Below are 27,914 nucleotides of genomic sequence, written 5' to 3' on the forward strand. Positions count from 1 at the left end.
CCTCACCTCACTCCAGCCACTCCTCCTAGCTTATCCCATGCTTCTCTCTGCACGGTTGCTCCCTGATGTCATTCAGGGTTAAACCTAAATGCCACACCCACAAGGTACCCCTCTGGCACGACCCCAGCACTGTGGCACTTGCTATCAGCCCCTTTATTTCCTTAAGGCACAATTGATTATTTTCTATCCCCTCCTCCTCCACTCAACTTTAAGTGCCTCCTGGCAGGCTTTCTGGTCTTATTTACTGTGGTCAGTCCCATGCCTGTCCCATGAAAGTGGCAGAGGACCTGGTACCCGGCCGACTCTTAAGAAACATGGCCAGATAAATAACCGGCTCAGGACTGAACCAGCTCAGGAGTCTGCATTCACACACGTGTGTCACACTTTAAATCCTCACTGAAAGGATGAGGTGCTGCTGGACTGTGCCCTCTGTGTGACAAGGTGTCAGCCCTTTGCTGGCGCACAGCAGGGACAGGCCCTGAAATTTCTAGTCGAGCGTGAAATGAGGTGTGTGTGCGTGTGTGTGTGAGTACGCAAGCTGTTGAGCATGCCACTGAATCCACGTGTGTATCAGCAAGGCTGTGACCAGCATACCTCCCAGGACAGATTGCAGTAGGCTTACACAACACGTGGCCTTGGACAAGGGCCCGGCCGAGCCACGGTGTCACTGTCTATCCCGCACCTCCCGTCGGGGTCTCTGGCAGGATCGATTGAGAACCCGGCACAAGTCCCTAGCACACAGTAGGTGCTGTCTTAGCTCCAACCATCCCCCCAGGCCTCCTCCCCAGGTTATCAAGTGTTGCCCAAGCCTGCTGCTGCTGCTAAACTCCGGTACAGAAGGTACGTGGGTCACGGGTTTGAGGCCCCGCGGCTCCGGGTGGGCACACAGCATCCTTCAGACACAGAGAAACTTCGGGCAGGGAGGAACTGCGCCTGGGGAAGATGAAGGGGTTATTACTGCCTTGCGATCCCACTTTCTTGCTGCACACAAGTTAGGGAAGCGTGTATGAGCTCACGTTTGTGAGCGTGTCGACCCGCAACTCCGTGCGCGTCTGCGCGGACGCATCCGCCTGTCGGCTCAGCAGGGAACCCATCTTCGTCTCCGAAAACCGACGGCGGGGCGGGGCCAGGTGCGCGGGGGGGCGGGGCCAGGCCCCGCGGGGCGGGGTCCACGTGGATGACGCGCAGGACCACGCCCCCACCTTGGGACAGACCCGGAAGCGGCGGCGCCCCTGGGGGAAGATGGCGCCCTCGGGGCTGAAGGCGGTGGTGGGGGAAAGTGAGTGCCGCCCCCTGGGGGCGGGGGGCCGGGGGCGCACGGACTCTGGGACCCGAGCAGCAGGGAGTTGGGGGCTGGGCTGGGCGTGGAGTACCTGACTCTCGAGGGGGCGGGCGGGGACTTGGCCCCAGCTAGATGTCCAGGCTCTCCCTTGAGGGAGCGGAACAAAGTTGGGAAACAGAACTCCGGGGACCCAAAGGAATCAGACTAAGGGTGGCGTAGACAGGCGCTGGGAAGGGACTCCTGGGCCCTCTAGGGTGCCGGCGGGGGAAGGGCACAGCTGGACATCTAGACTCCCGGGTCTCTGAGCCGCGCAAAGGCTGGAGAGCTGGACTCTTGGGACCCCATGGTGCGGACCGGGGCCGGGCCTGGGTGCGCTGGTCAGCGACCCCAGGTGGTGAGTGTGTTCAGGGGGCGCGTCCAGGTCCCTATCCAGGTCCACGGGTGGGGGACGCCTTCCTCCTTGCCGGTCCCTAAGAGCCCCATGCAGCGCGAGGACCCAGGCATCCAGGCCGCGCGGGCTGGGTTCTTGGGGGAGGGGTGGAGGTCGCCCCCTCCCCCACCTCCGGTAGTTCCGGCCTCAGCGGCTCCTTCCGCCCTGGCTGTCCTGATAACAGTGGACATGACACTCTTGCCGGGCGGGGCTGCCCTGTCCCTTCTATGCCCTCCCTCCACTAAGGCAGGGCCAAGTGTGGCCCAAACCCCCAAAACTCCACCTGAAAAACGAGCGCCCTATACAGGAGTTAACGGGGAGACAAGAGAACCACTGATTCCATTTTACAGTTGAGAAAACTGAGGCTGGATGTTGGGTAATGGAATGACCACAGCCCCGCCTGCCTCAGAGCAGGAATCCAGGGGTCCTGAGTTCTGGTCCAGGGGAAACTGATGGAGGTGGAATGAGGGTGTGGCTGAAATCTACATGCCAGGAGTACTGGAGTAGCAGATAGGGAGGCTGAGAGTCCAGCTCTGGAGGCAGGGAGACCTGTTATGTGAGTCCTGGCTTTCCAGTTATTCATTTATCTAAAGCATCGTTACCCAGTGGCTACTTATGCCTCAGGCACTCATGACTTAAGTGCTGAGGGTGCTTAGGCAACTTACTTCTCTCTGGCCCTGTCTATAAGTTGCGGGTGACTAGGAGCTATCACAGGACTGGGGGGGAGAAGTAAATGGCAGTTCAGATGGAGGTCCAGTCCAGAACCCAGAAGGTTTGGGGGCACGGTGGGGCCACAGGACCCGGCATCCTGAGCCCGCCCCTCACTTCCCCGCAGAAATTTTGAGTGGAGTCATTCGGAGCGTCAAGAAGGATGGGGAGTGGAAGGTAGGGGCGAGACAGTGCCTTGTCCAAACCCATGGGGGTGGGGGGCGGCCCTGAATGTGGGACTCCCTCCAACTCCCTGAGGAAGCTGCTGGTCCACAGAGGTGGGGTCAGGTGGGCTGGTCTGGGATGGGGTGGGGTGGGGATGGGGTCCTGGGTTCTCCTGTTCAACCAGCTCTTGAAGCTGTCAGGCCTGGCCACTGCCCCAGCTCCTCCTCAGGGATACCTTCAGCCTCTCCCGCCCTCTTCTCTGTCCACCCGTCCATCTGTCCATCCATCTGGACAGGTGCTCATCATGGACCACCCGAGCATGCGCATCTTGTCCTCCTGCTGCAAGATGTCAGACATCCTGGCTGAGGGCATCACCAGTGAGTGGACACCCCCACCCCGTGCTGCCCAGATGGGACCTGAGTGTGGGATTCCCTCAAATTGTCCAGACCTCCCAAGTGTGCAGCTTCCTGCACAGACAGCCCAGATTTGGGAACCCGTGATTGGCAGACTTCTCACGCAGGGCCTCCCAGCCGTGATTCCTAAGGGGTCAGCCTCCCCAGCTGTGCAACCTCTGTGGGTCGAACCCCATGTAGGACTCTCAGTGTGTGATTCCCCAGAATGGGTAACTTTCTATGGGTGTTCCCCAGGGGGTATGACTGTGTGACGCCCAAATGTGCAGAGCCCTGCCCATGTAGCTCTTAGCCATGTGACCCATGGGTGTGCACCTCCTGCCCAGGACCCTCAGGGAGTGCAGCCCCCCCACTTCACCCCAGCATCTGACCCTCCTTCTCAAGAGTCCAGCTCCCTGAGTCTGAGACTCCCCATGCATCCTGGCCCCAACGCCCCCCACATGTGCCCCCTCCTCTGTTCCTACTAGTTGTGGAGGACATCAACAAACGGCGAGAACCCATCCCCAGCCTGGAGGCCATTTATCTGCTGAGCCCCACGGAGAAGGTGCCTATGTGAGCGGGTGTGTGTGCGCATGCGTGTCTGCACTCGCGTCTGCATGCGTGTGGGGGACAGGCAGCGGCCGGGAGGCTGGGGCAGGGGATGGTCGGTCTAGGGGTACGGGGACAGGCCTGGAGAGTGATCTGCATTCCCCAGTCGGTGCAGGCCCTGATCGCAGACTTCCGAGGGGCCCCGACCTTCACCTACAAAGCAGCACACGTCTTCTTCACTGACAGTGAGTGAGGAGAGCGGGTGGGGTGGGGGTCAGGGCAAGGGTGTGGGGGCTGCCCTGCCCTGATGCCCCCTCTTGCCCACCCCAGCCTGCCCCGAGCCCCTGTTTGGTGAGCTGGGCCGCTCCCGTCTGGCGAAGGTGGTGAAGACGCTGAAAGAGATTCACCTTGCCTTCCTCCCGTACGAGGCCCAGGTACAGCCAGCCTAGTCCTGGGCAGAGGTGGGGGGTTTGTCGCCAAACGTCCCAGGTTCCCTCAGAAACAGGTACCGAGACAAGTAAAGGGGACACCGAACCAGAAAGCAAAGGAGCCAAACCCGGGCAGAATGAGCTCTTAGTTGTGGACACCCGGAGTTCTGTCCCACTGGGCAACGGCAGGGGGCAGCATAGAGCTCACCTCAGCGCCGTCCCACCCAAGTTGGAGGAGGTGGGGTATTTCTCCACCTCCTCCTCTAGACTGTCGTTAGGGGCTGCCCCAGGCCTGCCTCCTGGATGGCAAAGCAGGCTCCAGAGAGCAGAGGAAGCCCCAGGGAGCGGCAGATACTGGCGGCTGGAGTTGGGCAGGGGCGCACCTCCAGCGGCGGCTCTGTGCCCTCCCAGGTGTTCTCCCTGGATGCCCCCCACAGCACCTACAACCTCTACTGCCCCTTCCGGGCCAGCGAGCGGGCACGGCAGCTCGAGGCACTGGCCGAGCAGATTGCCACCCTGTGCGCCACCCTGCAAGAGTACCCGGCCATCCGCTACCGCAAGTGGGGACCCCACCCAGATGCCGCCCTTTGACCTTGATCCCATCCTGCTTCTAACCTCAGCCCCGGTCCTCACCCACTCCCATCCCTAACCCCCATCCCTGACCCCTAGTCTGTGCCTGGTCCTCCCCAACTCCACGTCCTCACCCCACCCCCTACCTCCCCACCCCCATCTCTGCCCACCCCATCCTCAGGGGCCCAGAGGACACAGCGCAACTGGCCCACGCTGTCCTAGCCAAGCTGAACGCCTTCAAGGCAGACACTCCCAGTCTGGGCGAGGTGAGGGGGCTTTCTGGGGAGGTGGGGGGAGGCCCCAGCCAGGGTCAGGGTTAATGTCCTCATCCCTGCCTACTCCCTCCACCCTAGGGCCCTGAGAAAACTCGCTCACAACTACTCATCATGGACCGGGCAGCCGACCCTGTGTCCCCACTGTTGCACGAGCTCACGTTCCAGGCCATGGCCTATGACCTGCTGAACATCGAGCAGGACACGTACAGGTGGGCGGACCCCGGAACTCGCCCTCCGCCATCACTGCGGACCTGGGTCCCTGGTGCTCAGCCGGTGGTCCCGACCCTCACGCCTCCCGCTCCCCCAGGTACGAGACCACGGGGCTCAGCGAGGCCCGGGAGAAGGCTGTGCTGCTGGACGAGGACGATGACCTGTGGGTGGAGCTGCGGCACATGCACATCGCGGACGTGTCCAAGTGCGTGCACGTGGTGGGCGCCAGGGGTGTGGGCCCTTCCGCACCCAGACACACCTCCCCCCATTGTGGACCGAGCACGTGGCCTCCCGCTCTGCGCGAGCCCACGAGTCCCACCTCTCCGCTGGCCTCCCCGGTGCGTCCCCAGTGTGAGCTTGCACGTGGCCTGTGTCCCCTGGCTCCCATCCCCCGGCCGTGCGACACTCCCCGGCCCCCCCACCCCCCGACTCTGCCCTCAAACTACGGTCTTGGCACCCGTCCCAGACCTCACCCTGCCCACTCTCACCGCCAGGAAGGTCACGGAGCTCCTGAAGACTTTCTGTGAGAGCAAAAGGCTGACCACCGACAAGGTAGTGTGCGGGCCCGTGTCAGGATGGGCAGCTCGGGAGGAACGCGCCCCCCCCCCCCCCCAGATGGGAGGTGGGGCCTCAGTCCGGAGTGGGGGCCTCCGGTGGGCAGGGCCCGGCCTCACGCTCCGCCCCGTTCCCAGGCCAACATCAAAGACCTGTCCCACATCCTAAAAAAGATGCCGCAGTACCAGAAGGAGCTGAACAAGGTGAGCGGGGGAGGGGAGACTGCCCCCCCCCCCACTGCCACCCCATCGCCACCCTGATTCAACCTCTGCCACTCGCGATGCAACCTCTGTTACCCGCGATTCCCACCCCTGCCCCACAGTATTCTACGCACCTGCATCTAGCCGATGACTGCATGAAGCACTTCAAGGGCTGCGTGGAGAAGCTGTGCAGTGTGGAGCAGGTGGGGTGGGCCCGGGGCAGGGGGGTGGCCTTGTGAAGCGTGGGGTCGGTGGAGAGGAGGCTGGGCGTGTGGGGGGCGGGACCTGTGGAGAGGCATTTCTGGGGCAGAGTATGGCTTGAGGGGGGCCAGGCCCACGGAAAGGTAGGACCTGGGTAAGAGGTGGGGCCTATGGAGAGGTGTGGCCTGTGTGAGGGGTGGGGCCTGTGAGGAGGGGGGGGCCTGTGCGAGGGGTGGGGCCTCTCTGCGAACAGGTGTAGAACCTTTGGAGACCTGGTACTAGGGTGAAATGAAGCCCAAAGGTCTTGCCCAGGCCCCTGGGATGTCCCTGCTCTGCCCCGTCCCCCCACGTAGTGGTTGACGCCCATGCCCCGCAGGACTTAGCCATGGGCTCCGATGCAGAGGGCGAGAAGATCAAGGACCCCATGAAGCTGATCGTGCCCGTGCTGCTGGATGCCGCTGTGCCAGCCTACGACAAGATCCGGGTTCTGTTGCTCTATATCCTTCTACGGAATGGTGGGTAGGGCGTGGGGGGTGGGCTTGGTATACCGCCACTCGCCACAGTCTCTGCTGATCCTGGGACTCTCTAAACCCCACAGTTGCCCTGTCCTTGGGATGCCCCCACCTCACATGCCAAACCCCACACATGCCCTTCTGGACCCTGGGCCTCCCTCCACTGGCCTCCGTTGGCATGGAGACCCTGCAAATCTATGACTCCTCCAAATTTGGTCCCCTCAACTGAGTCCAGAGGATCCCCCAATCTACTGCCCCCTCTGGGGTTCCCATCCAGAATTCTGACATCAGGAATCCTCCCTACGTTAGCCCGGGTGGCTCCCCTGGTCCTGGGGGCCTCCCGACTGCAAGATGCTCCCATCACAGTCCTGACACCGCCTCACCCCACCCCAACCCCCTCAACCCAGAAGTGTGTACGGCCGTCTCTGTACTCCCATCCTCCCCCCCACCCCCACCCCGTGAGCATCCCACCCACCTAAGCCCACCCGTCGGCCTCCTCCAGGTGTGAGCGAGGAGAACCTGGCCAAGCTGATCCAGCACGCCAATGTGCAGGCGCACAGCAGCCTCATCCGGAACCTGGAGCAGCTGGGGGGCACCGTCACCAACCCTGGGGTATGCCGGGTCCGAGACGGGGGGGGGGTGAGGCGGGGGTGGGGGTGAGGGCACCGAGTCAGAGGGCAGTGACTCGGGGCAGAGGGCACATCACCAGGGTGGGGATACGCAGGGCATGATGTGGTTCTTGAACCACAGGGAGCCCTGAGTGGGGTCTGGGGACTGGGGGGGGCACCAGGGCTGTCCCCAGCCTCGGGGGTCACAGGAGAAGCAGGGCGGGTGAGGCGTAGTCAGAGCAGTCAGAGCCCCAGTCCTGGTGGTGGTGCCACGTGGGGCATGTGGTCTGAGCCCGGGGGGGCAGGTAGCCGGGTCACCAGCATGAGGCACACAGTCGACCGTGGGCTCCCAGAGGTCTGAGGGCCACCAACCCCGCCAGAACACACACGGCAGCTTTCTGTGCTCTGCTCTCTGCACGTCCCACCTCCCCTGACCCTGCCTCGACCGCTGGGCCACGGGCACCTCTCATGTCCTCCCCTTGCCCATCCTCCATCTCTCTCAGGCCCCCGTCTGTCGCCCTGTCTGCTACCTCTGAGTTCGCCTGTTCGTGTTCTTGTACGTCTGTCCTCATCTTTCTCTCTTAGTCCTGATCGTTCTCTTTGTCGCATCTTTGTCTTACCACCTCTGTATTTTTTCCTCCCTCTCTCATCTTCCCTTCCTTCTGCTCTCTCTCTCTCTGTCTCTCTCCCTTCTTCTATCTTTCTCTCTGGTTCTCTGCTCCCTTTCTCCATCTGTGTTTGCAGCGTCCCCAGGCCCGACAAGCCGCCAGCCCCATCTATGACCTTCTCCCCGATTTCCCCACTGGCCCTGCCCTGTAGGGCTCTGGGACCACAAGCCGGCTGGAGGGGAGGGAGCGCTCGGAGCCCACCTATCAGCTGTCCCGCTGGACCCCAGTCATCAAGGACGTGATGGAGGTACCACTGGTGGGGGGTGGGGCCTGACTTCCTACCTCCCCCATCCAGGCAACACTCACCCCCTTACTACTCACCATCCTATGTCCTAAGCCCTTGGGCTTAAGGGAAAATCCCTCATTATGGGCATCCCTGTGGCATCCAATTTGCTCTGCCAGCGGGGCATCCCTAGCCCGCACTGGGGGAACTGGGGCGTCAGAGGGTTCCCTCTGAGGGGACCTTCATTCCCTCTCTACCTGCTGGTCCCCTCCTCTGTCCCCCTCTATTTGCTCCTGCCCTCCAGAAAGCCCCCCTGGTCCCCCTTTGTCCTCCCCATGCCAGCCCCTGCCCATTCTGGGACGCATCAGCAGCAGAATGACCAGGCCAGGGACCCAGCTTCCTGGCGTCCTGTCACCTGTGTGGAGTCCTGGCACCTGCACCTGCTTGGAGGCCAGTGACCTTGGCCCCCTTATCCCCATGGACCCCGGATGCCTAGACTGCTGGGTCTCTGAGGGGCAGGGGCCTCAGGCTCCCAAGGGGCTGGAGGGGTCGACACTCCTGGGTCCTAAGGAGCTGAGCAGGAGCAGGGAGGGTCCTTAAGAAGCTAAGAGTCCTGGGTCCTGGGCTGCCAAGAGGCTGGAGATGCGGATAGTGGCTCCCGTCTGCCAGGATCTTGGCCCATGAACACACTCACTGGAGGTGGCTCCAGACCCTGGGCCCCGTCAGCCCAGCCCCTCTCCTCAGCCTCCCTCTCCGGTCCCAGGATGCCGTGGAGGACCGGCTGGACCGGAAGCTGTGGCCCTTTGTGACTGACCCCGCCCCCACGCCCAGCTCCCAGGCTGCTGTCAGGTGAGGCCCGGGGACACCCCCCCACCCATGCCCAGACCCGTGGGAGGTGAGGCTTGGGTGGGGGGGGATGTGCTGCACAGACTGACCTTTGCCTGTCTCCCCCGCACAGCGCCCGCTTCGGCCACTGGCACAAGAACAAGGCAGGCATAGAGGCACGGGCGGGGCCCCGGCTTATCATCTACATCGTGGGCGGTGTGGCGATGTCAGAGATGCGGGCTGCCTACGAGGTGACCAGGGCCACTGATGGCAAGTGGGAGGTGCTCATCGGTGAGTGGCCAGGACTGGGGCCCCTGGGCTGGGGTGGGGCTGGGAGCCTGACTCCCCCGTGTGTGGGTCCCTGGGGGACTGATAGCTGCATGCCTTCTGGGTCCCCAAAGCCTAGAGCCTCTGCAGGGCTGGCGTCTGGGAGCCCTGGCTAAGAGGAAGTGGCTGGACACCTGAGAGGCTAGGGCTTGGCTTCCCAGGGAAGGGATCATCTGGGAGTAGACCCCTCTCTTTCCAAGGGGTGAGACTTCTGAGTCCTTAGAGTCAAGGCCTGGTTTCCTGAGCACCCCAGCTGGGGGCTGTCAGGGGCCAGAGCTGCTCCCTCAGCCCCGCCCTCCTGCCCAGGCTCTTCACACATCCTCACCCCCACCCGCTTCCTGGATGACCTCAAGACGCTGGACCAGAAGCTGGAGGACGTTTCCCTGCCCTGACCCTGCCACCCCCGCCTGACCTGCCCCCTCCCTTTTCAGAGAAATAAACTCCTCCCTTCTTTATGCCAGCTGGCGCCCCCCTCGCTTTCTTTCCAAGGGAGCTGTGCTGGGCCCACCTCTGTTGGGTCCCATTCCCTGACCTGTGCCTCAGGCCGCACCCCACCCTGTTGTCCTTCCAGAGGGCATCCTAAGCTCTAATTTGAATACTGGCTCCAAGATCTACTAGCTGCCAGGCTTTGGCCAGCTTCTTGGGTTGGCCTTCCAAAAACCTGGGGGCCAATGATGGCAGCCACTCTGCAGAGGAGATGAGATGGTGCTGGAAGGCTGATGGCACAGGGTATGACAGCTGCTGCCCCTCCGTTGGTACCGGGGTTATCTCAGCTGCCCTGGTGGGACCATCAGTAGTAGTATTAACAAGCAGAACAGGCCCTGTATCCCAGCCCCGCAGCCCTTCAGGAACTGTGTCAGTGGGGCCTGGAGCCAGGGGTCTTCTCACGCTCTTAGGATCAGGGTCTGCATTTGTGTGATGACAGGAATGCCCAGTTCCCACCGCAGAGAGTCAGAACTCTCTCTGCTTCCCCTCCTCCCCTCCTTCCTCCAGGGTGTTCACAGCGGCTCCTAACTGCAGAGCCTTCACTGGGTGTATTAGTTTGCTAGGGCTGCCATAACAAAGTCCCACATTCCGGGTGACCCACGCAACGGAGATTATTCTCTCACAGTTCTGGAGACCAGGAGTCCAAGATCAAGGTGTCAGCAGGGTTGATTTCTTCTGAGGCCTCTCCTCGGCTTGTAGACGGTTGTCTTTTCCCTGTGTCTTCACATGCTCTTCCCTCTGTGTGTGTCTGTGTCCTAATCTCCTTTTCTTATAAGGACACCAGTCATATTGGCTTAGAGTCTTTGCTAATGACCTCATTTTGACTTAATTATCTTTTAAAAGTCTCATCTCCAAATACAGTCACTTTCTGAGGCATGGGAGTTAGGATTTCAGCATATGATTTTTCTGGAGACACAGTTCAGCCCAGAACACTTAGCTAAAATGAGATGTGAATCTCACAGCGTGAATAAGATAGATGAAGGCCTTTCTCTCTGGGGCACAGACACACAGCCAGGCCAGCAATCTGCAGCACGGCGGTGGGGCAGGGGGGTGCTGTGGGAACCCTGAGGATATTGTAATCCACTCAGTCTGGGGCAGTCAGGGAAGGCTTCCTGGAGGAAGTGGCACTTAAGAGAATGAAAGTGAAGAGGAGTCTGGGAAGGGAGGAGAGGGTGCAGTGGAGGCAAAGGCAAGAGAGGGGAATGGAGCCAGAGGGAAAGGGTCTTGAGGGACTGCAAGTTCTGAGAGCACCCCCGGGGCCTGAGTGAGGATTTGACCCCTGTTGTGGGGATGGGAAACTACAGAAGGGATCCGAGCAGAGTCAGGTGGGGGCCCATGTCTAATGTTGGTGATGGGGCTCAATTGGGATGGGAGCCTAGGGAGGGGGCCCTGGGGGGTGGGTAAGCTGGTTATAGCGCCTCCCAGTGGAGCCCTACTTATTTCCATCCTGCCACCTCTGAAGTTGTGGCCCATCCAAGGCTGGGACCAGGAGGGTGTGGGAGGACACAGGACACCTTAGGGCCCTCCTTCCCCGCCCACTGAAGACTTGGCCCTGATTTTGAGGTCACCTATCCTTTTGAGAATTCAGAGACATCTAAAGACACTCTTCCCAGAAAAATCGCACACACAGTTTTGCAGGTAGGGCCTTCGGGAAGAAAAACCCCCTCCGATTCAGCAAGTCTACCTTAAGATATATGCGAAACGCCTAGCGGCAGAAAGATGGACATGCAAAGCCGTCGAGTAGATGGGGTGCAGGGAAGAAAGTGGGTCATCTCAGACCCCTGAGACGCATCCCCCCTCCCCCCACCCCAACCCGATGCACAGCCCCCCTTACGGCCTCCGCAGGGGAAGTCTTTCGACTGGCAGGAGACGGAGCGGGAGGGAGATGATTTTAAAAGTTTCACTTTTAAAAACTCTCCTCCCTGGGAAGCCGCGGTTTCCCACCAGGACCCGCTTAGGCAGGTAAGCGCTCCGAGTGCCAGGGGTCGCTGAGGCTCAATTCGCCGGTTGCTTTGATCTTTCGCGTCTGTAACCGGAGCTCGGGTGACCCTAATTAGAGACGGCGGGGGGGGGGGGAGGGGAAGCGGGGGGAAGTAGGTCATGAGTTACTTAGTAGTTCTCAGCGCCAGCGAAACTCTATTGCTCAAATCGCCTCCACCTCTGGCCCTTATCTGTACGTAGATGATGTTGTAAAGTCTCCCACCTCTGGACGTTTTGATTCTACAAATATTCACGGACTGCTCCCCTCCCCCCTCCCCCGCCCCTCCTCCCCCTCCCCTTCCCCCTCCTCCCCCTCCCCTCCCCCGCCGGAAATGGGCCAAGGCGGCAGGTTAGTGTCAGGTCCTGACCACTTCCCAGGCATCATGCTAAGCCCTTTGCGCACATTGCACATAATTTTTTTTTCTTTTTTCTTTTATTTTAAAGAGATTCTCAAACTTTAATATGCAACACAGAGGCTTATTTGATCGGCAAATGCCCAGGATAGATTCCCAGAGATTCCAGTAAAGTGTCGTGTGAGTCACACCAGTGTTCACTTTAACGGGAACCCGGATGATTCTAACGCAAGCGGTCTGCTGACCACACTTCAAAAAGGCCGGGTTTAAAGCATCTTTCCTCCAGCAAACATAAGGGCCACTTTAGTTGTGTAAGCCTGCAGGCAGGAACATTTTCTATGTTGAACGAGCTTTTCACACATTCAGATGCATGGCAAACTGAGAATTTCGTTGGATTTTATCTTTTGTTTAACTTAAATTCAACCCATTAGTGAAGAGTCATTCTAGCAACAGTTAGATAGTGGGAATTAGGAGAGGGAAATGATTTGGAGATTGAACTAGATTTTTATCAAACTTTTCCACAGGGTGAGATCACTGGTCTTTATGTCTATTGGAACAGGCATTTTATAGTTTGAACAAGGAACTTTGATATATAGCATATTCTAAAGATTTTCTTTTTTAATTGGGGTATAGTTGCTTTACAGTGTTGTTAGTTTCTGCTGTACAAGGAGGTGAATCAGCTGTATGTATACATATATCCTCTCCTTCTTGGACCTCCCTCCCTGCCCCCAATCCCACCCATCTAGGTCTCCACAGAGCATTAAAGTTATTATTGACAAATAATTAGGTGACAAATGATTACACAGAATTCTCAAAACCCTCCTATGTGAGTAAATCCAACCCCTCTCTCTGCATCACCTCAGGGGCTCCATGACGTCCTGTTGCTAGGATTGGTCCGGGGGTTGGGGCGGGGTGGGGGAGGGTGGGGGGGAGGTGTCCATGGTTTCCAACAACTCTCCACATAAATGTTTGAGCAGCCACGGGTTCCTGCCAATGTCTCCTTTATTTTTTATTTTTTTGGCATCGCCGCGGGGCTTGCCGGATCTTACTTCCCCAACTAGGGCCACCGCAGTGAAAGCCCGGAGTCCTAACCACTGGACCTCCAAAGAACTCCCCAGGTTTTTTTTTTCCTATATTTAAAAATTTCGTCTATGTGTCTGTAGATCTATCTGTCATCTATTCATTTATTGCCAATATCTCTTGAGGACTCTTTTCAACCTTGTCCTTCCTCCCACTGGAATCACCTGGGATCCTTCTTGAAAGGACTGTCCCTCAGCAACTACTGTAGTTGGTGTGTACAGAAAGTTACAACCTAACACCTTTTCTTACCTATTATTTGCGGGTGTGGTTTAGGTCACTGGATCCCCAGGAGACAGCTGGACACATGAGCTCGTCAGAGAGGCCTGGGTGGGAACAGACCCCAGAGTCACCAGCGGTCACAGTATACGCTTATAGGCAACACCCAGCAACCACTGGCTGCCGCCGTGATGATAATATATTAATATAATATTAACATATACTATAATAACGTAGTACTAATGTAATACTACATTATTATTATTTAATACCCTAAAAGGGTCCAGCCCCAGGCTGGGCGATGGTTCTCAGGATGTGCTGAGAAGGAGGGCCCTGCAAAGTGAGAAAAAAGGATTCCTCAGGTCAGGATTGGTGCTTTGGAAGGTCCGGAGGGCACCCCTGGGGCGGTGAGCACTGATGTTCTTGGTTGTGGGGGACACCTCATAGCAGGGGGTACTTAGCCTGTGCTGTGCAGGGCAGGGGGCACGTCTAGAAAAATATCTCATCCAAGTAACAGGAGGGAAAGGTTTGTGGTCTTGAATTTGCTCTACTTAAAAAAAAGTGTGAGGAGATAAATTAGGAGTTTGGATTTCTTTTTAATTTCTTTTTTATTTATTTATTTTTTTGCTGTGCTGCGCAGATCTTAGTTCCTCGACCAGGGATAGAACCCAGGGCCATGGCAGTGAAAGTGCCAAGTGCCAGGTCCTAACCACTGGATCACCAGGGAATTCCCAATATTCAATTCTTTTTTTTTTTTTTTTACCACACTGCGTGGCTTGTGGGCTCTTAGTTCCCTGACCAAGGATTGAACCCAGGGCCCAGCACTAGAAGCTCAGAGTCCTGACCACTGGGCCACCAGGGAATTCCCAGGAGTTTGGAATTAACATGGATACACTACTATATATAAAATAAACAACAAGGACCTACTGTATAGCATAGTGAACTGTCCTCAACATCTTGTAATAACCTATAATGGAAAAGAACCTGAAACAGAATATATTTGTGTGTGTGTATAATTGAATCACTTTGCTGTACACTTGAAACTAACACAACATTGTAAAGCAACTATACTTCAGTTTTTAAAAAAGGTATAAAAAAAATAAGTGTTTACATACTTTATGGTACATTTAGACAATGGAAACTGACCCTCCATTCAAAAAACCCACCCAAGAGAAAGGAAAATCTACATCCACACAAAGACATGTGTAGGAATGTTCATAGAATTATTCATAATTGCCGAAAGGTGGAAACAATACCCACGAACTGGTGAATGGCGATCAATATGGTACATCCATGCAATGGAATGAATGCCGCTCAGTCAAGGACCAAAACACGTCACGACATGAATGAGCCTCAGAAACACTGTGCTAAGTGAATAAGCTCGATGCAAAAGACCACACAGGGTATGATTCCATTTATATGAAATGTCCATAATAAGCAAATCCACAGACAGAAGGTGGTTGCCTAGGGGTGGGGGTGGGGGGAGTGGAACAGAGAGTGGCTGCAAAGGAGCACAAGTTTCCTTTCAGGGGTGATGGAAACATTCCAGAATTGGCTTGTGGTGACGGCTGTGCAACCCTGTGAAATTTACGACAGATCATCATTGAGTTGTATACTTGAAATGGATGAATATGGTGGTATGTAAATTGTACTTCAGTAAGGCTGCTTTCAAAAAGAACAAGAAAGCGAGGCTCCCGGGCATGCTGGGGCTTCCAGCTGGACCAGGAGGGGTGGAAGTGGGACGGTGAGACCCCGGGGACCCTGGCGGAGCAAGAAGTGCCCTAGGTCTCTGGGGGAGGGGCTGCGTGGCCCCAGGGAAACCGCAGATGTCGAGGAAGCGAGGCAAGCTTCCTTATTTTATTTTCCTTTCTGTAAAGTTGCTCAAAATCTGAAAACACAAGTTAACCAACAGCTACTTGCCAAGAACATTGTGAAAAGGCTCCTGAGGGTGAGGAAATAGCCCCGAGAATGGGAGAGTTCCATTCCTGTGAGGCCGGGGTGGGGTCCCCAGGGCTGAGGTGTGAGGGGACAGGACGGGAAGAGGAAGTCCTGGGTGGGGGGCCCTCTATATTGAGTGACCACTCAGAACCTCAATCCCTGTCTACGGCTGGGGAAATTTTGGGGAAATATGGACCAAAAAAAAGAGTATTGAAGCATCCAGTACATACCGTGCCCCATTCTGTATCATCTACGTAGATTGGCATAAAGTACTCACTGGATGAAATGTCAGATGGAGACAGATGAATGCTTAAATGTGAAATCTATTTTCCCCCCAGCTTTGTTGAGATGCGCTAAGGTGTGTACAACATAGTGATTTAATACATATATACAGATAAAAGAAACGTTCACATATCGAGATATAGGGAAATTCATTCTGGCTTCTACATGAGTTAACTTGAATTTTATGCTAACTAGAACCACCTGTGTTGTGGCCTATCACACCTACATTGTACATCCGATTTAACTGGTAAAGAAAAGGGTACACTGACAAGAAGTCAAGAATGTCCATGTTCAAAATAAAGATTAAATGCCTCCCTTCCTGGGATGCCACGGCTGGTGCTCCTTCAGTGATAAGACTCCCTTCCCAGTGCCAAGGTCATGGTGACTCACTGTGTACGTGCAGTGAGATCTGTTCTTTTGAAACCGTGGAGGAATGTCTCTCTGACTCGTTTGATGTTCTTTGTTCTGAGGAGACAGAAAACTGCACTGAGAACCACGCTTCTTGGGAGCAGTTCCTCAGAGCCATCAAAGAGGCTGTCTTCCAGGCTATCGTCCTCAGTTTGGGCTCAAATAAAACTCTTTTCTATTCCTATTATAGATGGTTTATTGATTAGTCTCACTGAAAATACTTAGCAAAATGATAACCACAATGGGGTTAGATAGTACATCCACCTCCTCACATAGTCGCCCTGTGTGCATGCGGCGAGAACTTAAAAAAAAATTATTTATTTACTTATTTAATTTTTATTGGCTGTGTTGGATCTTCGTTGCTGTGTGAGGGCTTTCTCTAGTTGTGGAGAGTGGGGGCTACTCTTTGTGGCAGTGAAAGGGCTTCTCATGGCAGTGGCTTCTCTTGTTGCGGAGCACGGGTTCTAGGCGCACGGGCTTCAGTAGTTGTGGCTCAAGGGTCTAGAGCGCAGGCTCAGTAGTTGTGGTGCACAGGCTTAGCTGCTCCGTGGTGTGTGGGATCGTCCCAGATCAGGGCTAGAACCTGTGTCCCCTGCATTGGCACACAGATTCTTAACCACTGCGCCACCGGGGAAGTCCTGAGAACTTTTAAATTCTCCTCTCTTAGCAACTTTTCAATACACGATATGCGGTATTATTAACCACTGTCATCATGTCGTACATGACACCCCCAGAATTTATGCCTCTTATAGCTGGAAGTTTGTACCTTCCAACCACCTTCAGCCATTTCCCCCACCTCCCAGCCCCTGGCAACTGCCAGTCTGTTCTCTGTTTCTCTGACTTTGTTTTGTTTGTTTGCTGTAATATTTACACGTGGCATATTAAAAAGCCGAGCCAGGGACTTCCCTGATGGCGCAGTGGTTAAGATTCCATGCTCCCAATGCAGGGGGCCCAGATTCAATCCCTGGTCAGGGAACTAGATCCCACACGCATGCTACAACTAAATGTCCACATGCCACAACTAAGGAGTCTGCCGGCCACAACTAAGATCCGGCGCAACCCAATAAGTAAAATAAATAAATAAATAATAAAATATGAAAAGCTGAGCCATAAACACAGAGAATAGAATGGTGGTTGCCAGGGGCTGGGAAGGGGGTTAGATGGGGAGATGTTTGTCAAAGGCGACAAACTTCCAGTTAGAAGAGGAATAAACTCTGGGGACCTAATGTGCAGCATGGTGATTACAGAAAACACCGCATTGTGTACTGGAAAGTTGCTAAGAGAGTAGATCTTAAATGTTCTCACCACGCACGCAAAAAGGTAATTACGTGAGCTGAAGGAGATGTTGACTCATAACCCACCTTATGTGGTAACCATTTTGCGACATACACGTGTCACATCATCACGTTATACACCTTAAACCCACACAGTGTTATATGTCAATTGCATCGCAATAAAGCTGGGGAAGGGGTAGTAGTCACTTAATCGTCACCCAGGCCATGTGAGGTAGTCACTGAGAGTAATCCCGTTTTACAGATGGGGAAACTGAGGCCCAGAAGTGCTTTAGCCACTTGCTCAAAGCCACTCAGCTAGTCAGTGGCTGAGCTGGGACTCCCAGGAAGGGGGCTGCAGCCTCCTTGGGCATCAGCATCCTTGAAGTTCTTTGGCATCTGCTTTTGTTGCTTGGATACAACTGGGCAGGGGAGGGTGGGCAGGTGCCACAGGAAGGGTCTGGGGAGACAGCTCATCCTGGGGGGGCAGGTCCCCAAGAGCCAGGCTGGGCAGAGGGGATTCTAAGAAACTGTTCCTGCCTGTCCTTTACTTTGCTCTCCATGTGTTCCCCCCACCCCACCCCGCCCGCTCCAATGTACCCCCCCACCTCATGGTGTGGGTGGGAAAATGTCTTGGTTAAAAGTAAGGACTTTGATGGGACTTCCCTGGTGGTCCAGTGGGTAAGATTCTGTGCTCCCAATGCAGGGGGCACAGATCTGACCCCTGGTCAGGGAACTAGATCCCGCCTGCATGCCTCAACTAAGAGGTCTGCATGCCACAACTAAAGATCCCGCATGCTGGGACTAAGACCTGGCGCAGCCTAAATAAGTAAATAATTTTTTTTAAAAGTAAGGACTTTGAGGGACTTCCAGGGGTTAGGACTTGGCGTTTTCACTGCCGGGGGCCCAGGTTCCATCTCTGGTCGGGGAACTAAGATCCCACAAGCCACATGGTGTGGCCAAAATAAATAAATATATAAATAAGGACTTTTTGGCATCCGTCAAATCTGGATCTGAAATCTCCCCGTCAGAAGTGACTCACCCTCACCCAACATTAGTTTTCCCATTTTTGAAATGCGGCACGTGGTGGAGGCTGTCAAGAAGCTGTGGTCAGACTTTCCCTCCCGCCCGCACATCATTCCCTTTTATTTAAAAAAATTTTTTTTAATTTTATTATGTTATTATTGAGGTATAGTTGATTTACAATGTCATGTTAGTTTCAGGTGTACAGCACAGTGATTCAGTTATACGTGTGTATATATATACACACACACACACACACACACATATATTTTCAGATTTTTTCTCTTATAGGTTAACACAAAATATTGAGTATAGTTTCCTGTGCTATACAGTAGGTCCTTGTTGGTTATCTATTTTATATATAGTAGTGTGTATATGTTAATCCCAACCTCCTAATTTATCCCCTCCCCCCTTTCCCCTTTGGTAACCATAACTTTGCCTTCTATGTCTCTGGGTCTATTTCTCTTTTATAAATAAGTTCATTTATACCTTTTTTTAGGTTCCACATATAAGCAATATCATATGATATTTGTCTTTCTCTGTCTGACTTACTTCACCTAGTATGAAAATCTTTAGGTCCATCCATGTTGCTTCAAATGGCATTATTTCATATGTATATGTATATACATATATATATATATATATATATATGAAAACCTCGTGGTTTTTTGGTCATGTGAAACAGGAAGCAAGTGCCAATGATTCTCTTCTGATTGGCAGATCTACCTGTTATTGCAACATCATCACCAGGACAAGTTATGTAGCCAGGCAACCAAACAGAGGGGCAGCTTGCTTCTGGAAGTCAGTTTCACAGTGGCAACAGTTTCCAGCCTTCTGAGTGATACAGGTCCCTTCGGTTCAAAATTACTTCAAGGACTGATGTGATAATAACTATAAATGGAGTATAATCTGTAAAAAATGTCAATCACTATGTTCTACACCTGAAACTAAGGCAAAAACCTTTTTCTTTCTGAGAGCTCTGATTTTTTTTCAAACCTTTAGTCTAAGAACTTTTCAGAGAAAAGCTTTTTTTAAAATAAATTTATTTATTGGCTGCTCTGGGTCTTCGTTGCTGCTCATGGGCTTTCTCTAGTTGGGGTGAGCGAGGGGCTATTCTTTGTTGCAGTGCACGGGCTTCTTATTGCAGTGGCTTCCCTAGTTGCAGAACATGGGCTCTAGGAGCCCAGGCTTCACTAGTTGCAGCACTCGGGCTCAGTAGTTGTGGCTCATGGGCTTTGTTGCTTCGTGGCCTGCGGGATCTTCCCAGGCCAGGGCTCGAACCCATGTCTCCTGCATTAGCAGGCGAATTCTTAACCGCTGCGCCACCAGGGACGTCCCTAGATAAAAGCTTTTGAAGGGTGCAAAAGAAGAGGGCAGCTCCAACTACAGGTGGGGTGATAAGCAGGGAGCGTGTGTGGAACCCCCTGGGGTTCCCTGGGGACTCAGTTTGAAAACTCTTGTTTCAATAGTAGGAAAGAGCTATATATGCCCTGATAAAAGAAATGTTCACATATTGAGGTCTGGGGAAATCATTCTGGCTTCTACATGAGTTAACTTGAATTTTATGCTAGCTAAAGCAGCCTGCTTGTGGCCTATCACCTACATTGTACATCTGCTTTAGTTACTAAAGAAAAGGGCATATTGTCTGGAAGTCAAGAATGTCCATGTTCAAAATAAAGATTAAATGCCTCCCTTCCTGGGATGCCAAGGCTGGTGCTCCTTCAATGATAAGACTCCCTTCCTAGGTGCCAAGGTCATACTGACTTGCTGTGCACGTGCTGATCTGGTTGTTTTGAAACCTTGAAGGAATGTCTCCTGATTTTTTTTTTTAATAAATTTATTTATTTAGTGGCTGCATTGGGTCTTTGTTGCTGCACACGGGCTTTCTCTAGTTGCAGCAAGCAGGGGCTACTCTTCACTGTGGTGCACGGGTTCCTCATTGCAGTGGCTTCTCTTGTTACAGAGCACGGGCTTTAGGTGCATGGGCTTCAGTAGTTGTGGCACATGGGCTCAATAGTTGTGGTACACGGGCTTAGTTGCTCCGTGGCATGTGGAATCTTCCGGGACCAGGGATCCAACCAATGTCCCCTGCATTAGCAGGCAGATTCTTAACCACTGCGCCACCAGGGAAGTCCTCCCTGACTTTTTTGATGTTCTTTGTCCTGACGAGATGTAACACTGCACTGATAACCCTGTTTCTCTGGAGTGGTTTGTCAGAGTTATCTGAGAGGCTGTCTTCCAGGCTATAGTCCTCAGTTTGGCTCAAATAAAACTCTTTTCTATTCTTATTATAGATTGTTTATTGACTATTGTCATCAATAGCCCCTTAATTTTCTTTTTTTAATTTTTTTTTTTTTTTTTTTTGGCACACGGGCTTAGTTGCTCCGCGGCATGTGGGATCTTCCTGGAGCTGGGATCAAACCCATGACCTCTGCATTGGCAGGCGGATTCTTAACCACTGCGCCACCTAGGAAGCCCGCCCCTTAATTTTCTTTAAAAAAAATCCTTTCATTCTCCCTGATTTCTACCAGTAAAACTGAGCTCTAGTGGCCTTTTACATCTAATACTACCTGATAAAATTCTAGAACCAGGTCTTTAAAAAGTGCAGTAGGGCAATCACATACCTACAATTTTTAAAAATTAATTTATTCATGTATTTATTTATGTATGTATTTATTGGCAGTGTTGGGTCTTCTTTGCTGCACACGGGTTTTTTCTAGTTGCGGTGAGCGGGGGCTATTCTTCACTGCGGTGCACCGCTGTTCATTGTGGTGGCTGCTCTTGTTGCAGAGCACGGGCTATAGGCACGCGCAGCCTTCAGTAGTTGTGGCACGTGGACTCAATAATTGTGGCTCACGGGCTCTAGAGCGCAGGCTCAGTAGTTGTGGTGCACGGGCTTAGTATCTCCGAGGCGCATGGGATCTTCCCGGACCAGGGCTCGAACCCATGTCCCCTGCATTGGCAGGTGGATTCTTAACCACTGCGCAACGGGAAGCCCCGCATACCTACAATTTTTAAAAATCGATTTTGTTGAGGTATAATTTCATATAATAAAATGCATCTATCTTAAGTCTCTAGTTGGAAGCATTTTGACAAGCCTATATACCTGCATACTGCGTGAATGTTTTGTCTTTCCCAAGTATTTTTTTAAAAATCAGGTGTAATTTACATCCAGCAAAATTCACCCTTTTTACTGAGTTCTATGCGTTTTGACAAATACATACAATTGTGTAACCATCACCACCAAATACTTATAATTTAAATTATAATTGGAAGAAAACAGGAGTTTCCCAAAGATCTGAAGGAAATCTGCGTCCTGAAGTCACAGAGAGGGAGGATTTTTCTGCACCATACAATCTGGTTTTCCTGTGTGGTGCAGATCTGTGAATATTCCTACCTGTTACCAACTTGTTCTCCCCTTGAAGTAATTTTGAACAAAGGGGCCTGTATCACTCAGAAGACTGGAAACTGTTGCCATTTCCTGTGAAACTGACTTCCAGAGGCAACCTGCGCTCTGATTGGTTGCCTTGCTACATAACCTGACCTAGTGATGATGTCTCAATAACAGGTAGCTCTGCCAATCAGAAGAGAATCATGGACATTTGCTTCCTCTCCCGCGTGAATGACAGAAAATAAAAGCAAAAGCCTAATATAAAATTCCTATATTCCCTGTGCTGTACAACATATATACTTGTAGCTAATTTATTTTATACATAGTAGTTTGTACCTCTTAATCTCTTATCCTTATTTTGCCCCTCTCCCTTCCTTCTCCCCATTGGTAACTGCTAGTTTGTTCTCTATATCTATGAGTCTGTTTCTTTTTTGTTATATTCACTAGTTTGTTTTATTTTTTAGATTCCACATATTCTCTAATAACATACAGTATTTGTCTTTCTCTGTCTGACTTATTTCACTAAGCATAATACTTTCTAGGTCCATTCATGTTGTGGCAAATGGCATTATTTCATTCTCTTTTATGGCTGAGTCATGTATATCTATATAATCACATCTTCTTTATCCATTCATCTGTTGATGGGCACTTAGGTTGCTTCCATATCTTGACTATTTTAAATAACGCTGCTATGAACATTGGAGTGCATCTATCTTTTCAAACCAGTGTTTTCATTTGCTTCTGATATATACTCAGGAGTGGAATTGCTGGATCATATCGTAGTTCTAGTTTTAGTTTTTTGAGGAACCTCCATGCTGTTCTCCATAGCGGCTGCACCAATTTATATTCCCACCAACAGTGTACAAGGGTTCCTTTTTCTCCATATCCTCACCAATGTTTTTTTTATTTGTGGTCTTTTTGATGATAGCCATTCTGACAGGTGTGAGGTGATATCTTGTAGTTTTGATTTGCATTTCTCTAATAATTAGCAATGTGGGGCATCTTTTCATGTACTTTTTGGCCATCTGTAGAGAAATGTCTATTCAGGTCTTCCAAGGGCCCAGAGTCTTATGTCAGAAGTCCTCCCAGAATTGGGTTCCTCTGCTTCAGGACAGAAAGGACAGGTGGAATTTGAGACTGATTGAGTATTCTCTTGGTGTCTGTCTTCCTGTGACAGGGCAAACTGCGAGAGGGCAGGAGTGTCCCTTTGTTCCTACTGGATGCACAACGCCTAGCACATTTGGCATCCTAGTAGGTGCTTAATAAATATTGTCTACACTTTGGCCCTGTGGACACTGTTGTACTTACCCAGGGATTTTACACACACATTGAACTATAACGTGCATTAAGAAAAGTGTGCACATATTTGTGTACAGCTGAAATTTTTCATTAGCTTCCCAGAACTCCTCCTTCTACCCCTTTCTCATCTCTACTCCCTACCCCCAGGAAAAGTTCATCCTCATTTCCAATGGCACAGATTAGTTGTGCTTTGGCAGGATTTTTTGGTTTTGGCCCTCTTAAATAAATGGATTGATGCAACAGGTTCTCTTTTGTGTCTGGGTTCTTTTGCTCACCATTAGGTTGCTGGAAATCATCCAGATTGTTGCACGTAGCTGCAGCCCCTACGTCAATCTTGCATTCACACTCACAGCTACTGACTAGGGGTGGGCAAAGTTTTTTCTGTAAAGGGCCAGATAGCAAAGATGGTCGGCTTTGCAGGCCATTACGGGCACTGTCACGACTTCTCAACTCTGCCAGTGACATGGGTTGATGCAGCCATGGTGGTATATTCAAAAGCGGGTGTGACTGTATTCTGAGAAAACTTTATTTATGGACTCTGGAATTTGAATTGCATATACTTCTTTTAATATAAATTGATTGATTGATTGATTGATTGGCTGTGTTGGGTCTTCATTGCTGCTTGCATGCTTTATCTAATTGTGGCGAACTGGGGCTACTCTTCGTTGCGGTGTGCCGGCTTCTCATTGCAGTGGCTTCTCTTGTTGCGGAGCACGGGCTCTAGGCACGCGGCTTCAGTTGTTGTGGTAGGCAGGCTCAATAGTTGTGGCTCACGGGCTCCAGAGTGCAGGCTCAGCAGTTGTGGCACACAGGCTTAGTTGCTGTGCGGCATGTGGGATCTTCCTGGACCAGGGATCGACCCCGTGTCCCCTGCATTGACAGGTGGATTCTTAACCACTGCGCCACCAGGGAAGTTCTGCATATACTTTCCATATATCTCTAAGTATTAAATTTCTGTCAGTGCTTTAAAAATGTAAAGACTGTTTGGCAGTCCCTCAAAAAGTTAAACACAGAATTGCCACACAATCCAGCAAGTCCACGCCTGGGTTTATGCCTAAAATAACTGAAAGCAGCCACTTGAAGGGATACGTGTGCACCCACGTTCACAGCAGCATCCTTCACGAGAGCCAAAAGGTGGAAACAACCCAACTGTCCATCAACAGACGATACACAAAATGTGGTATGGACATAAAATTGAATATTAGCCTTAAAAAGGAATGAGGTTCTGATCCATGTTACAATGTGATTGACTCTTAAAACTTTATGCTCAGTGAAATAAGGCAGAACACAAAAGGATAAATATTGTGTGACTCCACTTATCTGCTGTATGAAGAGGCAAAGTCATAGAAACAGAAATTAGATTAGAGGTTACCAGGGACTTTGGGAAGAGGAAGTGGGAGTTACTGTTTAATGGGTAAAGTTTCAGTTTAGGATGATACAAAAAACTTCTGAAAATGGACAGGAGTGATGATTACACAACACTGTACAGCTGAAATCAAGCCATATTCCCTCTAAAGACTCTAGGGTAGAGTCGGTTCTTTCCTTCTTCCAGCTTCTGGTGGCTTCTGGCCACATCACTCCAGTGTCTGCCTCAGTGGTCACACTGTCTTTTTGTTTGGTTGGTTTTGGGGGTTTTTGTTTGTTTGTTTGCTTTTTCAGATCTTTATTGGAGTATAATTGCTTTACAATGTTGTGTTAGTTTCTTCTGTACAACAAAGTGAATCAGCTATATTTATACACATATCCCCATATCCCCTCCCTCTTGAGCCTCCCTCCCACCCTCCCTATCCCACCCCTCTAGGTCATCACCAAGCATTGAATTGATCTCCCTTTTCTACGCAGCAGCTTCCCACTAGCCATCCATTTTACATTTGGTAGTATATGTCAATGCTACTTTCTCACCTCATCCCAGCTTCCCCTTCCCCCTCTGTGTCCTCAAGTCCATTCTCTATGTCTGTGTCTTTATTCTTGCCCCACCACTAGGTTCATCAGTACCGTTTTTTTAGATTCCACATATAAGCGTTAGCATACGGTATTTATTTTTCTCTTTCTGACTTACTTCACTTTGTATGACAAATTCTAGGTCCATCCACCTCACTGCAAATAACTCAATATTGTTCCTTTTTATGGTTGAGTAATATTCCATTGTATATATGTGCCACATCTCCTTTATCCATTCATCTGTCAATGGACATTTAGGTTGCTTCCTAGTCCTGGCTATCGTAAATAGTGCTGCAATGAACATTGGGTCAAAAATGTCTTAATGCCCCTGAATTTACACTTGAAAATGGTTAAAACGGTACATTTTGTGTTATGTGTGTTTTACAACAATGTTTAAAATCCATCCATATTGGAAACAAAAACAAACCAAAACAATGTAAAAACCATTCTTAGCTCCTGAGTCATACAAAAATAGACGGTGGGCGCGACTTCCCTGGCAGTCTAGTGGTTAAGACTCCAAGCTTCCATTGCAGGTGGCACAGGTGTTCAACCCCTGGTCAGGGAACTAAGATCCCGCACAATGCACAGTGAAGCCAAAAAAAGAAAAAAGAAAAAAAGAAAAAAAAAGAAAAGAAAAAACTTGGTGGGCTAGATCTGATCCATGGGCCATAATTTGCCAACTTCAGTTGTCGATTATTCCACTGATGGAATAAACCATGATTTTATTTATCTCTTCTATGGTGATAGGTATTTGGGAATGAACACGGCATGCAGTTCTCACACAAGGACATTATTTTGGTCACATTCATGTGCCCCCACCCCTCCATGCAAGCTCCTGTTTCTCTCTCTGCCCCTTCAATAATGGTTCCTGGAATTATCCCCCAGGTACCACCCTCTGGACCAGACTCAGCCTGGATGTAGGAAGGGAAGCCTCTTGAAGGAGGAGGCTGTGGCATCACTGAGTCCCAGGACTCTACCCTGGGGGCTTCCGCTTAGCCCCGGATGTGGGAAGGGAGGCCCAGGATGCCAAGGGTCTTAGCCAAGACAGGAAGCCCCAAACCCAGAGGCCTTAAAGAGAGAGCTGAGGCAGGAGTGTGGATTTCATGTCCAAAATTTGGCCTGCTGAGTCCACGGAGAGGGTAAGTGACAGTTGCTCCTGCCTTTAGGGGCAAAGCTGGGCCTCCAGCCCCGTCCCCCATTGGGACCCAGGCTTCCCGATCCCACACGTTCTGTGGGGCTGACCCTCCCCAGGTTGGAGAGCTGGCTGGGGTCTCTCCGTTTCCTCTTGCAGCACCTACAGGATGAAAGCTGTCTCCCTCCTCCTCCTGCCGCTCCTGGGGCTGCTGGTGTGGGGCAAGTCGCTGTGTCCCGTGGATAATGCCATCAGTGACAAGATCCGGGAAGTCACCAGCTCCCTAAGTGAGAACCCTCACATCCAACCTCAGCTGGGCCCTCAGCGGCCCTTCTGATTCCTGACCGAGTGAACATCAAGCCAGCCCTAACCCCAACGCCAACCAAATCTCAACCCCAAACCCAACACAACCCCATTTTCCCACCTGGCTCCACCTTTAACCACAGCTCCAAACCCTCTTCCCTCCAAAACACCCACCTCAAGACAGAATATTGGCAGGTGATAAGCTCCCCACCATCCCCGTGCTCCACCTGGGCCTGGGCCACCTGGGCCTTCCCCAGGGGAGTTTTCTTGACCCCCCTCTACCCATCTCCAAACCACCAGGGCCTGGGCAGCATGAGATTGGGGGAGGGGCAGCTTGGTCTCACAGTTAACCTCCCTCACCCCTTCCTCAGTTCCTGAGACAAGAAGGAACATTGGCCTGGAATGCTGGAGTGTCACCTCCAGGGGGGACCTGGTCACCTGCCCCTCAGGTGAGTACAGAACCCCGTTATCCAGGCTCTCAGTTCTGTTCTCAGTACCCTGTAATCCTCTCCCCCATGTCCAGCCTCTGTTTCTCTAGGACCACGGAGTCCCAGCTTCTTCTTCCCTAAATGTCCTGGTCTGCACCCCCAGCCTTGTCCCTTCCCCCAACTCCTGGGCCCCGTTTCCTCAGGACCCTGGTGTCCAGGCCCCCAGCCTCCTCGCCGCCCACGCTGCCAGCCACCTGGAACCCCAGGCCCGCAGCCTCCCGCTCAGGGTCCAAGCTCTCCCCTCCTAACTCCCCCTCGCAGGCTTCGCGGTCACCGCGTGCACCTGTGGCTCCGCCTGCGGCTCCTGGGACGTGCGCACCGAGACCACGTGCCACTGCCAGTGCGCCAACATGGACTGGACAGGAGCTCGCTGCTGTCGCCTGCGGGCCGAGTAGCCTAAGGTCGCGCTTGAGGGGCGCGGGCCTGGGGGGTGCGGCCAGGCCTCGGAGGGGCGGGGTCATGTCTCAGAAGGGCGGAGCTAGAAATAAACCTCCGAGAAAATGATGGAGAGGGCCCAGGCCCTGTGCTGTCGTCTGTGGCGTGTGGGCGACTGAGCTGGCGTCTCCAAAAAGAGCCAGGCGCATAGGCGCCGGAGGGAGGGAGGGGACAACCGAGACTTTCTTCAGCTCCATCTCCCCCCCCACCCCCCGCCCTTGTTGGCCGCCACTTCTACTTCGGAAGAAAATCGGGGCCTAACTTCCTCTAATGACACCCACACCCAAGGCTCCTTCAGGAGGTGAAGGGAGTGTTACCTCTTTTTTTCGCCGCGCCGCTCTGCAAGTGGAATCTTACTTCCCTGACCATGGATGGAACCCGAGCTCCCTGTTTTGGAAGCGTAGCGTCTTACCCACTGGACCGCCAGGGAAGTCCTGGGAGTGTTAACTTTGAGGTCACCTTGACAGTCACCCTAGAGCCTCAGGCCTTCTGGGAAGTTGCTGGGGCATTCTCCCCCACTACCCACAATGAGGCCTCATCGGGGATCTGGGTCTGGGTAGGACAGGAAGCCCTCGCCCCCTACCCCACATACACTCCAGGGCCTCAAGTCACCAGCAGCCCCAGGGTCAGGGTGCATCCCTGAATCATCGCTGAGCCCAGAGTCCTGAGCTCCATCCTTCACAGCTCACTTACACCACGGGACATTCGTACCCCTCATGAACACTCAGATATGAAAACACACGGCAGGGCACTTGTTTGCTCT

At 52.5% G+C, this 27,914-nt stretch overlaps 2 protein-coding genes across 4 annotated transcripts; both read left to right on the top strand.

Moving 5' to 3' along the window:
• The first annotated feature begins 1,189 nt into the window (after positions 1-1,189).
• Positions 1,190-9,591, top strand: STXBP2 (syntaxin binding protein 2). Of its 3 annotated transcripts, XM_057709195.1 has the most exons (20): positions 1,190-1,279; positions 2,548-2,597; positions 2,881-2,962; positions 3,463-3,539; positions 3,690-3,768; positions 3,854-3,957; positions 4,363-4,511; positions 4,703-4,787; positions 4,875-5,005; positions 5,104-5,211; positions 5,501-5,558; positions 5,699-5,764; positions 5,884-5,964; positions 6,339-6,477; positions 6,977-7,086; positions 7,902-7,997; positions 8,316-8,423; positions 8,737-8,822; positions 8,932-9,089; positions 9,432-9,591. In XM_057709195.1, exons 1-20 carry the CDS (start codon positions 1,243-1,245, stop codon positions 9,515-9,517), a joined length of 1,890 nt encoding a protein of 629 aa, XP_057565178.1. In that variant the 5' UTR covers positions 1,190-1,242; the 3' UTR covers positions 9,518-9,591. The 3 variants fall into 3 exon arrangements, with proteins under 3 accessions (XP_057565178.1, XP_057565179.1, XP_057565180.1); XM_057709196.1 differs by lacking the exon at positions 8,316-8,423; XM_057709197.1 differs by lacking the exons at positions 8,316-8,423; positions 8,737-8,822; positions 8,932-9,089; positions 9,432-9,591 and having other exon boundaries at positions 7,827-7,959.
• Positions 9,592-11,527: 1,936 nt separating this feature from the next.
• RETN (resistin) lies at positions 11,528-27,111 on the top strand. Its single transcript, XM_057709201.1, has 5 exons — positions 11,528-11,573; positions 25,679-25,932; positions 26,085-26,212; positions 26,600-26,677; positions 26,978-27,111. The coding sequence occupies exons 2-5, from the start codon at positions 25,796-25,798 to the stop codon at positions 27,109-27,111; spliced, it is 477 nt and encodes a 158-aa protein (XP_057565184.1). The 5' UTR covers positions 11,528-11,573; positions 25,679-25,795.
• Positions 27,112-27,914: the final 803 nt, after the last annotated feature.

This window comes from Hippopotamus amphibius, chromosome 15 (genome assembly GCF_030028045.1).
Source record: "Hippopotamus amphibius kiboko isolate mHipAmp2 chromosome 15, mHipAmp2.hap2, whole genome shotgun sequence".
NCBI classification, from domain to species: Eukaryota; Metazoa; Chordata; class Mammalia; order Artiodactyla; family Hippopotamidae; genus Hippopotamus; species Hippopotamus amphibius.

What these genes read in the sequence shown, in the direction of transcription:
- STXBP2 (XM_057709195.1), top strand. Translation starts at nt 1,243, where the DNA reads ATGGCGCCCTCGGGGCTGAAGGCGGTGGTGGGGGAAA. An exon ending in GCACCGTCACCAACCCTGGG is followed by an intron (nt 7,087 to 7,901) that starts GTATGCCGGGTC and finishes CCTGCCCTGTAG; the next exon opens with GGCTCTGGGACCACAAGCCG. An exon ending in TCATCAAGGACGTGATGGAG is followed by an intron (nt 7,998 to 8,315) that starts GTACCACTGGTG and finishes TCCCCATGCCAG; the next exon opens with CCCCTGCCCATTCTGGGACG.
- RETN (XM_057709201.1), top strand. Translation starts at nt 25,796, where the DNA reads ATGTGGGAAGGGAGGCCCAGGATGCCAAGGGTCTTAGCCAAGACAGGA. An exon ending in CTGCTGAGTCCACGGAGAGG is followed by an intron (nt 25,933 to 26,084) that starts GTAAGTGACAGT and finishes TTCCTCTTGCAG; the next exon opens with CACCTACAGGATGAAAGCTG. An exon ending in CCTGGTCACCTGCCCCTCAG is followed by an intron (nt 26,678 to 26,977) that starts GTGAGTACAGAA and finishes TCCCCCTCGCAG; the next exon opens with GCTTCGCGGTCACCGCGTGC.